The sequence below is a fragment of the Cyprinus carpio genome, chromosome B11, assembly GCF_018340385.1.
Source record: "Cyprinus carpio isolate SPL01 chromosome B11, ASM1834038v1, whole genome shotgun sequence".
NCBI lineage: Eukaryota > Metazoa > Chordata > Actinopteri > Cypriniformes > Cyprinidae > Cyprinus > Cyprinus carpio.
Window position 1 is genome coordinate 9,932,186 of NC_056607.1, and position 13,332 is coordinate 9,945,517.

General features: G+C 35.8%; 1 protein-coding gene across 2 annotated transcripts in view; it reads left to right on the top strand.

Annotated features, from left to right (window-relative positions):
• The first annotated feature begins 330 nt into the window (after positions 1-330).
• sort1a (sortilin 1a) overlaps positions 331-13,332 on the top strand; it is a 21,513-nt gene continuing 8,511 nt past the window's right edge. Inside the window, exons 1-4 of one of the 2 annotated variants that reach the window (XM_042733841.1) lie at positions 331-742; positions 10,214-10,273; positions 12,596-12,669; positions 12,873-12,975. In XM_042733841.1, coding sequence (XP_042589775.1) covers positions 485-742; positions 10,214-10,273; positions 12,596-12,669; positions 12,873-12,975 — 495 coding nt within the window. In that variant the 5' untranslated portion in view covers positions 331-484. Of the gene's footprint in view, positions 743-8,382; positions 8,496-10,213; positions 10,274-12,595; positions 12,670-12,872; positions 12,976-13,332 lie in introns of those variants that run through there. The other variant, XM_042733842.1, reaches the window with a different exon arrangement.

Below are 13,332 nucleotides of genomic sequence, written 5' to 3' on the forward strand. Positions count from 1 at the left end.
TAGTTTTGTTGTCATTAAATCGGAAGAAAGAGAGACTGGTTTGTGAGATAGGCTGGTCAGCAGAAGGCGTGGTTAAACCACTTCTACTGTAGTGAACGCTTATGTAATATTTATAAACCATTGGTAAATAGCAGAGTAATGTCTCTATTTTCTAATTAACATAAATGTTAAGCCTTTGCCATTGGAATACTCACGCTAATCGTCACCCTTAGTTAATTAATATTAATAAGCGAACCCACAGCCTATGAAAGGGTTTCCACGCAACGTCAGCGCGACTATATTAATATTCATGAAATGGGCGTGTTGAGTGAACGCCCCGCCCATCTTAATCTTGAACAGTCCCTGAGTAAAGAGCAGTGCGAACAGCGTCTTCACTACAGAAATGCGTCAGAGCGTAAACACTGCACGTTCTGTTCTGGGACCAATAAACCTGCTGTTTATGGGTATTTAGACAGAAGACTTTTGTGCACGTTGAACGGGAACCATGAGCACCGTATTCTGCTGTGTTTTGGTTGTATTATTCTCAGTGGCTCTTTGCATGGACTTTGAAGAGAGACCCAGCAGCTCCAGGAGGAGTGAGCAAACTATGTTTCTAAAGAGTCACAAATCACGAAACCTGCTCAGTTTGAGGGATTTACAGGAGCCAGACCATGTCAAGATGAAGAGGAGTGAAGAATCCGCGCAAAATCAGTGTCAATCACTGCACGGATATGATTCTACTTTAAAAAACAATACTCATACGGTAAATCAGAATATCTCTTACTTATTATACTAATATAATATTAATGGAAAGTTTTGTGTATATCATTTTTGTGGAAATTGAATTTAGTCCTTTTTTTTCAACATTTATTCTTACTTTTTCTCTTCTTCGAAAGCTCTTCCTAAATTTCTAGGAACCATAAATCACAAAAGTGAGATCATACTACTGGCCAGTGGTCTGAGATTACCTAATAATGTACTGTATGTAATGTCTTTTTTTTCAAAACAAGCACTCAAACAACATGATATTTGTGATTTTTTTTCCAGATGGTTGATATCAAATAAGCATCATAACAACAAACTCAGCATGCATCACCTTGTAATACTTTATGCCAGAGTTTTTTGTGTTTGATGTTCCTTTAAGACATTCCACAGATTTCATCTTTATGCCAAAAGAGCAAATGCATTCATGCTCTTGATGTGCCTCTAATGTCTCTGCGATCTGTTTCTTTTATATTTATGTACGGATGCCACAAGGTCAGGTGATTCTTCTTCACCAGATCCAGTCAGAGCTTGTTCACTACAGCAGCCCATGACTGATTACTAACCCTTAAGAAGTCAGTGAACATGCTGTTTCTCTATAGTCTGTATTACTCTTATCTAATCCTCTCCCTGAGCACATCCGTTATGTTTTACCAGCAGTTGGCGTGACCTCTCGCTGTAGAGGCATTATTGGTGAATGATAAGCTACATGTATGTCAATCGATATCTTTCATATCAGTCCTGTTCTATGGAAAGCATCCTCTATTTATCTAGATTCAGAGCAGATTAACTCTATTTTCAGGGAATGCAGTCGGTCATGAGTTTAGTCTAATTGCTGATAGAGAAGGACTCTTGTTGTTGTTAAGAAAGCACACAGAGCCAGTTCTTTTATGGCCAGTGCTTTTGGCTCTGGTCCTTTCACATTCCGTCCAGCATAAATGACTGTTGAAGTGAAATGTTTCATCCAAGAAAGGAATTTTTCTGAAACGGGAAAAGGCTTGGGGCATGACAACATTGCAGTGGGGAAAGTATTTGAAGGCTACGTCTCAAAAACATTTCCTTGTTGAATTCACACCTGCATTAACTTGCATGCAGTTTGTTCTGTAGAACTCCTGCCAACTGTACATGTAAAGTTCATGTGGTTGAGGGTACTTTGATGTAAAAACCTTTATTTTAACCCTTAAAATATTGATTTAAGGCTACTTGAGGTGGAGATTTCATATCTAGTACACTGAAACACTCAATGGTGCTATTTAAACAATATATAACGTTTGTAAAACTATGCTGGCAAGTGCCAACTAGTATTTCCTTCAGCCGAAAATGTTTACATATTGCTAATTTATTCATTTTTGGTCACGATGAAAGGTCTTCACACTGCTGAGATGTTTACCTGTTCTAGCTTATCTACATTGTCTGCATGAAACAGAGGGTGAAATAGTCAAAACACTTCATTGGGGAAGCACTGATTAAATGTTACTCTTTCAGACAATGATTTCAGCCCTCAAAACTATTTTGGCCTAATATTTTCATTACTGGACATTTCAATAGGAATTGTTCACCCAAACATGAAAATTTGTTGAAAATGTACTCACCCTCAGGCCATCTGAGATGTAGATGAGTTTGCTTCTTCATCTGAACAGATTTGAAGAAATTTAGCATTGCATCATTTGCTCACCAATGGATTCTTTGCAGTGAATGGGTGCCGTCAGAATGAGAGCTAAACAGCTGATAAAAACATCACAGTAATCCACGCAACTCCAGTCAATTAATTAATGTCTGAATTAATGAACCGAAAACCTATTTATTTGTAAAACAAAATACATCAAGATTTTTTTTAACTGTTTTTCAAAGTTTCTTCTTGAGTCCTCTATCCATAATCTAGATTTATCCGGTGAAAAAAACAAGACATGACAAGTTGTCTTGTTTGAATCAGGAGAGAAATATGCACAGATCAGAAGACCCAGTGGTGAGCAAATGATGTAATGCTAAATTTCTCCAAATCTGTTTGAAGAATGTTGGAAACCAAACAGTTGGCAGTAGCCATTGACTTCCATAGAAGTCCATTTTTTCCTACTATGGAAGTCAATGGCTACCGTCAACTGTTTTGTTACCAACATTCTTCAAATTATTGTCTTTTGTGTTCAACAGAAGAAAATAACTCATACATGTTTGGAAGTAACAACTTGAGAGTGAGTAGATTATGACAGTATTTAAATTTTTGGGTGAACTATATCTTTAATTAACACTTCTCCGGTGACGTGTTTTGGCTATTTCAGCATCTATTTCATGCTAGAACACGTAAACGTCTCAGCAGTGTGGATGCATTTCACAGATGAAGAAACAACTTCATCTACATTTTGAGGGTACATTTTCAAAATTTTTAAATTTTTTTTGGTTAACTGTTTCATTTAAAAGACTCTATATTGTTCTGGTCTTGAGAGATATATATATGTACTAGCATGCCTTTTTTCAACAAGCTGCATGATTTAAGCGGCCATATGTGTAGCACAAGTTAGTTAGATGCAGTGACGTGTTCTGTAAATGCACCAACTTCTTGTTTCTAATAAAATTTCAACACCACAGTTAATACCAACTGTATACCCAGTGAGTTACCAGTAATTTATAGACTAAATTATAGATAAAATGTAATTAGTTATCAGTGAAGCATCTTTTTTCTGATCTAAAGCCATTATTAAGTTGCTTACAGTGGTAAGTTAACTTTAAAGTATAAATTTCTCAATCTGTTTCAGTCCAAAATGTGCAAACAAACGAACCATGGTGTTGCGCAAGGTTCTGCGGTCGGTCGACGTGAAAACTGGCTGCTGATCGTCTTCTGCCTGATGGAATTTATGATCTGCCAGAGCAATTAGAAACTTTACAAGCTCACAGTAAAGTCTTTTTAACAAGTGCCTGTAGATTCCTCAAATGAAGTCTGGGTGAACTTATAGTGGTACGCGTACACATATTCAAACAGCTTTGTGGGTGAAGTTGGCGCTTGAATGATTTGAGATGCTCTTTTGGTGTCTGGAAGACTTTTTGAGACTCTGCTCTGGATGTCGTGCCAGTGGGGAGTTATTTATGTGAGTCCAATGAAAACATAAACACGGCTCCATCTAATGAACTGCTGACCTCTTACCCATTTCGCCATGACTTTCCAGTTAAGAAAACATGGTTTAAGTTCTTGATTCCAAGATATTTCTGTGCATGTTTTTTGATTTATGTGTTTGCATTTGCCCACCTGTCTAAATAGCATTTATTTTAAGACCAACTTGAGGCGCGTCTGTTATTAAACTCAAATTCTATTTTTTACTGTCCAGAGATGAAGTCATGCTTGTTATTGGTCCTCCTGAAGTCATGTTTGTTATTGGTACTGTGAATCCATTTGGATCAAGTCTAAAGCTTCCTTTGGCTGGACCTGTGGTTCAGAGACTCTTTACCAGTTCAATGGAAGGGAAAGACGTCCAGGTTTTTTCCCCTTCCCGGTCCTGGGGAGAATGTATACAGAGAAAACATTTTCTGTCCTCTCTGAAATGCTCTGTGTTGGTGAGATGCCAGAAAAGCAGCCCGAATGAAGTTCCTCGTGGTTTTAATGTGTCCACTGGAGAGGGCTTGTGAAGCTAAGAACATAGATGGAAAGTAGTAGGATTGTATAGGCTACTGTAATTTTCTAGACATTTTTGCCATTGTGAAGTATATTTCTCTTGGAAAAGCCTGTCTGCCATGTGATTGTTCTGGAGGATTTCGAGGGCCCCATGGCCCCACGCTCAGGTGGCCCGTCTGAGTCTTAGTAAAGCAGACATGCTTTAATATTATTTGGCTTTCTTTCACTGCTGATCTCTGAGTCTGAGTCTGATTCCATGATTATCACACAGACAATTAGGATTGTGTTCCACTGCCTTAGGCTAGACACAGAAACACAGATGTAAATACTTGGAAATGTGTGGTGTATGCATGCATTCCTGTAACCCTGGCAGGACTAATGAATTTTAATATACCTGAAGAAAACCGTCACAGTTAGCAGCACAGTGGTTCTCTCTCTCTTTCTTGCTCTCTCTCTCTCAGTTCAAATCAGTTCAATTCAATTCAGCTTTATTGGCATGCCAAACTGTACATTGTATTACCAAAGCATTTATATGAGCAAAAAAAATAAATAAATAAATAAATAAATAAAGATTAGGAAAATAAAAATGAAAATCTCTCTCTCTTTTTAAAGTAGAAAAGCTTTTGCATATATATATATATATATATATATATATATATATATATATATATATATATATATATATATCTATATATATATACATACATACATACTTTTGTTTTGTTTTATTTTCTAATACATTTTATGTAGAATTACATTTATTATAATATTAATTATAATTAATAAATGATTAAGAATATTTTAGTATATATAGTATATGCTAATTACATTAATTATTTAATGTGTGTGTGTGTGTATATATATATATATATATATATATATATATATATATATATATATATATATATATACTTATCATTATTCATTTAGATAAATAATTCATAAAGTAATGACTGATGAATAAACAAAAGTTTTATATAGAATTAAATTAATTATAGTTATATATTAATGTTAATCATATGTGTATGTACTTTGTGTTTATATAGAATTCAATAAAATTTTATATATTAATGTGCTAATTATATATGTGTGTGTGTTTGTGTGTCATTATATTGTGTTTAGAAATGAGACAGTATTAATTTACATAGGTTAATTAATTAAACTAAATATTTTAATTTAGTTTATTTATGTGCTTGTTTGTTTTTTTTTTTTTATTTCTGCAGATCCCGAAACTCCAGTATGAAAACTATACTAAACAACAATCTTTAAAAGCATTACATCACCAAAGTTTGGACTCTTAAGTGAACCATAAGCGTATTGTACTGCATTTAGGACAGAGTCATAGAGTTTGTTTAGGGCCTTTCATTGAGTCATGTGTTCTTCTTTGGTCTTCTTCAAACTGAAGGAACATTGTATGCTCACAATGTCTTCTCATCAGCCTTTAATCCTCCATTGGTGAAGACTTGCTGGCGTGGTGCAGGCCATTCTTGGCAAGCCTGTTTTGTTGGCCAGGATAGGGGTGTCAGCATGTTTCTTTCCTTCTGGTTTAAATATGGCAAGGAATGGAGAGGCAACCACTGTAGACATTATTCAAAGACACATTACTGAGTAGGGAACACTGGCCCTGGAGTTTGTGCAGGTGGTTTAGATGACTTGTGCTTGCTGTTCTGGAACACATGTACCATTCAGGGGCTGTTTTGAGGTGGGTTGCATCAGAGGGACATTGGCTTGGTTGGTAACATGGAAACTTTTGTTCACACTTTGGATTGTAGGAGTGCAAATTTCCATGGGCCTGGATGCTAGTGAGTTTCAAAGAATGCTGTGGTTCCTTTGCTTCCCTGGACTTAAGTACAGCTGCTTTTTAAATTAAAAATAAAAGTATGTGTAAAAATTGTAAGACGATGTCATCACTGAGCAGAAGTGAGAAATGGAGTATTCTGTGGCATGGTCATTGATCCCAAGGGGCTTTGGTGGAATTGCAGAAATGTAGAGAGGATGTGATCCATAGAAAGGTGTAGAGTGGAGGTCCGCTTAGACAAACATATCCATATGGACCATAAAATAGAGATACTCAAAATGGATCTTTATGTTTGAATTGGGTTTTGCCCCCCATATCAGAAGTTTTTTCTTTACTTGTTCCAGTTGTATGTGTAGATTTGGTTCCAAGAACGTTTTGGCTCTATTCCATACTGATTTTATTTTATTTTATTTTATTTTATTTTATTTTATACTTGTATACAGTTCTTTTTAAACAAATTGTTTATACAAATTGCCATTGCCGTTATTTTGCCATTAATTAACAGTCCCCTATATTAAAAAACTTGTTTTATTGCTTTCTAAATACTTAATATTTGGCATATTTTTGCACACACCCCTGTTACCACATTATCTTCCTCCATTAAATAAAAAACACCCAGGAATGCGTGGCTCTGTTCCAAAACACAGTGAGCTGCCTACATAGGCACCATTTTAAGGAAAGACTTCAGACACAGTCTGTTCTAAATTACAACAACATTACTTTTAACCAAATTCTACAAAATTATTTTATTTATTTATTCTTTCCAAAAAAATTAATAATAATAATAATTCAACACTATCTCACGAGTCACGACCAATTCATATGTATTTTATGAGGTGGCTAATTCATACGAACTCGAATGACCTCACTCATTCGATTTTGACCGTTTTCTGTGAGGGGTTTGTATGAATTGCCATGAGATCAGGTTGAATAATCCCAGTATGGTGACTTTAAATAAGAATGCTGTAATTATAAAGCAGTTCTATTTTACCCTAATGTATGTGCATTTAGCAACATACTACGGTGGCCAAGAAGGGCAAAACAGATTACAATTATGAAAACAAATTACAAACGCAAATGCAAATCTAAAAAAGAAAATAAAAATTCAGAAAACACAACAACAATTCAGAAAACATTATAACAAGTCAGAAAACACAATGACAAATCCGAAAACAAACCAACAAGTCAGAAAACACAATGACAAATCAGACAAACCGGAAGAGGTAGGTATAGTTGGAGACAGCGCCATTGGTTTGGAATTAATCCCCGCTGACTGGACGAGACATCTGTCAATCAACATATACAGCATATACAGAAATACAGCAGAGTCCTGGCAGAAAGTTCAGAGATGGTCTTAAAATAGCTTGGTATAAATGTATTGTATGAATTGCGCTTACTGTGGAATAAAACATATGTAGTGTCTATTTACACTTTGTGCCAATAACCAGCCTTATTGGCATTTCCATTTTGTCAGCTCCAGTGGCGCAGGTGGTTAAGTGTGTGATCTTTTTAATGCGATCGACCTGGGTTCGATTCCACCTTTTTTTTCTCCCTTTTCAAATCTCGTATTAGCAATGGATTCTATTTACACTAAGTGAAAATAGCAGTATTTTTAGCAATATGTTATTTACACTAAGTGCAAGTACCTATTTACACTTATTTACACCTAAGTACCTATTGACTTGTTATAATGTTTTCTGAATTGTTTTTGTGTTTTCTGAATTGTTATTTTGTTTTTTAGATTTGCATTTGCGTTTGTAATTTGTTATTTTGTTTTCAGAATTGTAATCTGTTTTGCCCTTCTCGGCCACTGTAACATACTCTACTGAAATAAATTTCTCATAACGAAGCAGGAATTGCTGTCTGTGTAGAGCGTCCACTTACAAGGTTCCATATCAGAGCTCACAAGCTTTTGGAGCAGAGGCTGTTTATGTGTGTTTGGACTCTCTTTATTCTTTTCCCTCCTTTTCTCTTCCACAATCTCTTGGACATCAGTTGCTCTCTTGTTCTCTTTGTGTGAGGCAGATGAAAATGTGGGGCACTCTCTCCGTTCCTCACACGCACACACACACACACACACAGAGACTATCTGGGTCTCGCATTCCAGTGCATGAAACTAAAAGGGAGGTTACACACTCGACTGACAGTGGTTCTGTCCTCTTAAATGTGCCCTTACACACAAACACACACATTCCCTAGCAGTGTGGGGCGGCTGACAGCGACACAGCCATCTGTCGAATCAGCAGTGGTTTCTGTGTGCATGTCGCTACATGGTTCTGCTTCCCAGTGGAAAGATAAATCCCAGCGCTTGTGTTTTTCTTCCTAGAATCACCAGGATTTTTCTGATTAAGAACTGTACGTGTTTGCGTAGGTTGCCTATTTTTACACTATTTAAATGGCATTACTAACATAAATGTAGTGTTTTTTTAGCTGATTGTTGATCGGTTTAACTTCCTAAAGGGTCTCTTTAATGTCTCAGTATATAGAGCAAAAAGATTAAATAGAGAAATATCCTGCTTTTCTGATGAAAAGACACTACGACTCACATGAATCTTGTTTAGTGTTTTAAAAGAAATCTCAAGAATGTCTCAACCAATTTAACTCAATTATTGCTGTAAATTCTTCCGAGACCAGATTTTCTGAGCATGAGTCTTTTATTGTATGTGTTTTGTGTCTGATTGTGTCCAAAGAATTGGAAAGCTTTACCCTCAAATCAAAACATTTGTTTTAAAATAAAATGTGCTTAAAAATGCTGTTTGTTGTCTAGAATACAGAAATGAGAATTTCTCTCATGTCCTTAAAGCATGTTTTTCTCATATTAGATTTGTTTAGTTGTGTTTGTGTGACAACTTTCTGCTCTGTACTGGATGTTTCTTATTTTTAGCTGTGTAAAGCTGTGGTTTAGAGTCCTGTTTTTAGTCATTATTATTATTATTTTTTCTTGTTTTATATTTTTAGTCTGATTCCAGCCTGTAATCTCATCCCTGTGGACTACGGTAAAACAGCCTGTGGTGTTTAGTTTCTCCACAGAATCGATCTGAAAACAAACCTGCTTTCGGACTGAGAGAGCGGGAGAGAGAACAATTTTACAATAAAAGAGATTTTAGAGTGATGCTAATGAAAATGACCTGTTTTGCTTTAGTTTGAATTTATTTTGATTTATGCAGGTTATTTTTGGAGAGAAAATTTGATAAGCTCACATCGCCGGTGCAGGGATTATTAAGATGATCCATCTCCAGAATTTTAAAGGGATACTCCATCCCAAAATGAAAATTTTGCCATGTCGTTACAAACCCATAAAAGCTTCATTCGTCTTTGGAACACAATTTAAGATATTTTGGATGAAAACCGGGAGGCCTGTGACTGTCCCATTGACTGCCAAATAAGTAACAGTGTCAAGGAAAGTATGAAAGAGATCATCAGAATAGTCCATCTGCCATTGTTATGAAGCGACGAGAATACTTTTTGTACATGAAGAAAACAAAAATAATGACTTTATTCAACAATTCCTTTGTCAGCGGTCTCTTCTGTGTCTCTCCATATCACCTTATGCTGTGTATGTTTTTCTGTATCAGCCGCGCCACAAGGATGCAGTGTTTCTATGTGTATTTAACTTTGATTTGAAAGAAAACAGCGCATCCTTGTGGTGCGGATGACACAGAAGAGCATACACAGCATACGGTGATGCGGAGAGACACAGAGGAACCGTTTTGTTGAATAAAGTCGTTATTTTTGTTTTCTTCGTGTACAAAAAGTATTCTCGTCGCATCATAACGTTAGGATTGAACCACTGATGGCAGATGGAGTATTCTGACGATGTCTTTCATACTTTCCTGGACCTTGACAGTGTAATTTACTTGGTAGTCAATAGGACAGGCACAAGCCTCCCAGTTTCATCCAAAATATCTTAAATTGTGTTTTATGAAAACGAACAATGCTTTTACGGGTTCGGAACGACATGGGGGTAAGTGATTAATGACAAAAATTTTCATTTTGGGGTGGAGTATCCCTTTAACTACAATGTTTATTTGCAGTCGTGTAATCTTTATTATGTCTCTACTTCTCTTTTTCAGCATAACTTCAATGACTTGAGTGGCACAGTGTCTCTGGCCTGGGTTGGAGACAGCACAGGGGTGAGTCAAATTTGACTAATTATCTAACATAAGAATACAGTACCATAGCATGAACAATATCCAGTTTTAAATGCATCAAGGTTTGGTAAAATAGGGAATTTAGTCTGCCTACATCAGCTGTATCCAGCAATTAAAGGTGAATTGTGTAATTGTGTATATATACTTTTATTCAAGAAGGCAGCATTAAATTGCAAATAAATGCTGTTCTTTGGAGCAGCACAACTGTTTTCAACATTGACAATAAGACATTTTTCTTCAGCAGCAAATCAGTATATTAGAATGATTTCTGAAGGATCGTGTGATACTCAAGACTGGAGTATTGATGCTAAAAATTCAGCTTTGCATCACAGGAATAAATTTCATTTAAAATATATTCCAATAGAAAACATTGTAATAATATTGTAATAATCACAGTGTGCCTATTTTTACTGTGTTTTTGATCAAATAAATGCAGCCTTGGTGAGAGTAAGAGACTGTTTTCTAAAACATTTAAAAAATCTTACATATCCAAACATTTGAATAGTAGTTTAATCTACACTATAACGTGAGGGCTTTATCATAATGTGTGACATGCAAAGTGACTTTTTAAAAAAACTGCATTAGCAAATGTTGAACTGCCACACCAGATGATCTTTTATGCTTTTAATTTAGGCCAATGATCTATGGCCTTATTATAGTAATTTAGCATCCCCATAACAAACCCACCACGACGTATAGCAGCATTGCTTTTAATGCACCATTGAAAACAAAATCAACAGTTATTGCAGTTTTTTTTTTAATATCATCACAAGAAAATGTAATTGTGCTTGAAAAATGCCACAACGAAACATACTGACTTTATATTCAAACCATGTTTCAAATATTTCCATTTTTTGGGGATATTTGTACATAGAAAAAAATCTTTAAAGAAATTTTAATAGCACATAGAAATATTTGGGCCCTGATTGAAATTCCCAACTACTTTGGGATTTGAACCAACAACCTCCTGATTAGCCCCAATCCTTCAAGTTACTTCCACTATGTTTACTAACCAGCAGCCAGTAGCTAAGTCATTTGGCCATTAAGCTGTTCTGCGGTCACTTCATGATCTGACTCGCAGGAATCTGGCCCCTACATTCACATGTCAATGAGTGAATTACAGCTTCATAGGCTGAAAGACTCTTCAGAGCCTAGTTTGACAAGACCTCAAACCGTCATTTAGTGCTGAATCCGTTTCTACGGCTGTTCAAGCTGTAATTACTCCTCCAGCACAGCCTTCACCCAACAACAACACTCAAATACATTTCTGTTAACTCTGTGCAAACACTTTCAAAGAATGGTGTCTTTTGAGACACCTTTTCTACTTTTGAGGTGTCATAATTAGCACCTTTCTGGCAATTGCTTATTGCACCTCTGATGAAAACTGTTCTATTTTTTTCAGGCTCATAAACAAAAAGGACTTTTCAGAAATAATTATTTTGTTAGAAGAAACATGAATCAAAATTTATACTATTTATGTTTTTAAAGACACAAATTTAGGGTGGGACATGATGAAGGGCTCGTCCTTGTGTTTTAAATAACCTTTAGTTTACATTTTCATTGTTGACTGGACTAAAATATGTATAGTACAGGATGAGTCATTCATATTTTGGTCTTTTTTTCCCAAGAAAAAGGCTGAAAGATTAATTATTTACTTTCTGTTAAGTAATTTTTTTTTCATGGCATTCTTTATATTCATAAAATATTTTTCTATTTTTTTTCCATGGACCCTTGTTTAAAAACCCTAAGCCTAGCAAATTTATCTGCCCTGAAAACTAATGAACATTTACTAAAAACCACAAAGCTTTGCTTTTAATGGGTTATTTAATACACGAGTCATCAAAAATGTTATTTAATTAAAAAAAAAAGTTTTTAAATATAACTTATTCTGCCCCCTAAATTGACTTTACACCTAACACCTAAACGATGTTGACTATTGATTAATGTTAATAATTTATTTACTTCTGGGGAAATGTGTCACATTATGGAAGTAGATTAGATTGCAAATACCATTTCATTTTGACTTTAAAAGACAGAGACAGGAGTTTAATGAGAACGGTTCGCCGTCCAATCAGAATCTTCTCTGCAAGCAGGAAGCGCCTGAGTTTGAGTGATAGCTGGTTAAATGTAGTGTGAAGGGTGAGTTTGTATCTGTGCTCAAAGCCAGGCATGTGTCCCGCAGTATCTCGGCCGAGCCAGAGTTGAAATCTCTATGAATGCTTCACTGCACTGTTAGTTTCTGAACCAATCTGAGTCTTTCACATGCATGTGCTAAAATCTCCACTGTGCCCTCCTCCTGTGCAGGTTCTGCTGGTGCTGACCACATTCCAGGTTCCTCTTTTTATCATGCGGTTTGGTCAGTCCAGACTGTACAGAAGGTAAGAGTGTGTTTCAGGACAGTGTCCAAGCTCTAGCTAGAGTGATTTAGCAGTTTATAATGCTGCAATTCATAGAGTGTAATGAATCCTTCCACTTTCAGTGCTGTGTTTGCCTAACATAAATGTTGGTACACGTTTGGTTGATGTTTTTTGTTTTGCCCTATCACATGATCCATACCTCCCTCTTATCTCTTCTGGGTCAGTGAAGACTATGGAAAGACATTCCAGGACATCACCGACCTCATTAACAACACCTTCATACAGACAGAGTTTGGCATCGCGATTGGTCCCGAAAATTCAGGGAAGGTGAAGATTTGATTCTCTGCTGTAATATTGAACTGTTCTGAAAGGAATATTCCAGGTTATTTTCAATGTAATGAGAGTGTCTGTGGTGTGCTGTGAAATTTTGATTTGTGTACAAGCAAACAGCAAGTTCATACATGTGGAAAAGTAGTCCCACCTCAAAAGGATTAGCTCTAGTAACAAGCGTACACTACCATTCAAAGGTTTAGGCTCATTTAGTTGAGAAATTAATACTTTTATTGAGCAAAAGTTCCAGTAAAGACTTAAATCATGTAAAAAAAAAAAGAAAGAAAAAAGATTAGATTTTTAATAAATGCTGTTGAAAACAAATGCTTCTAATCAGTGAGCAGTCCTGAAAAA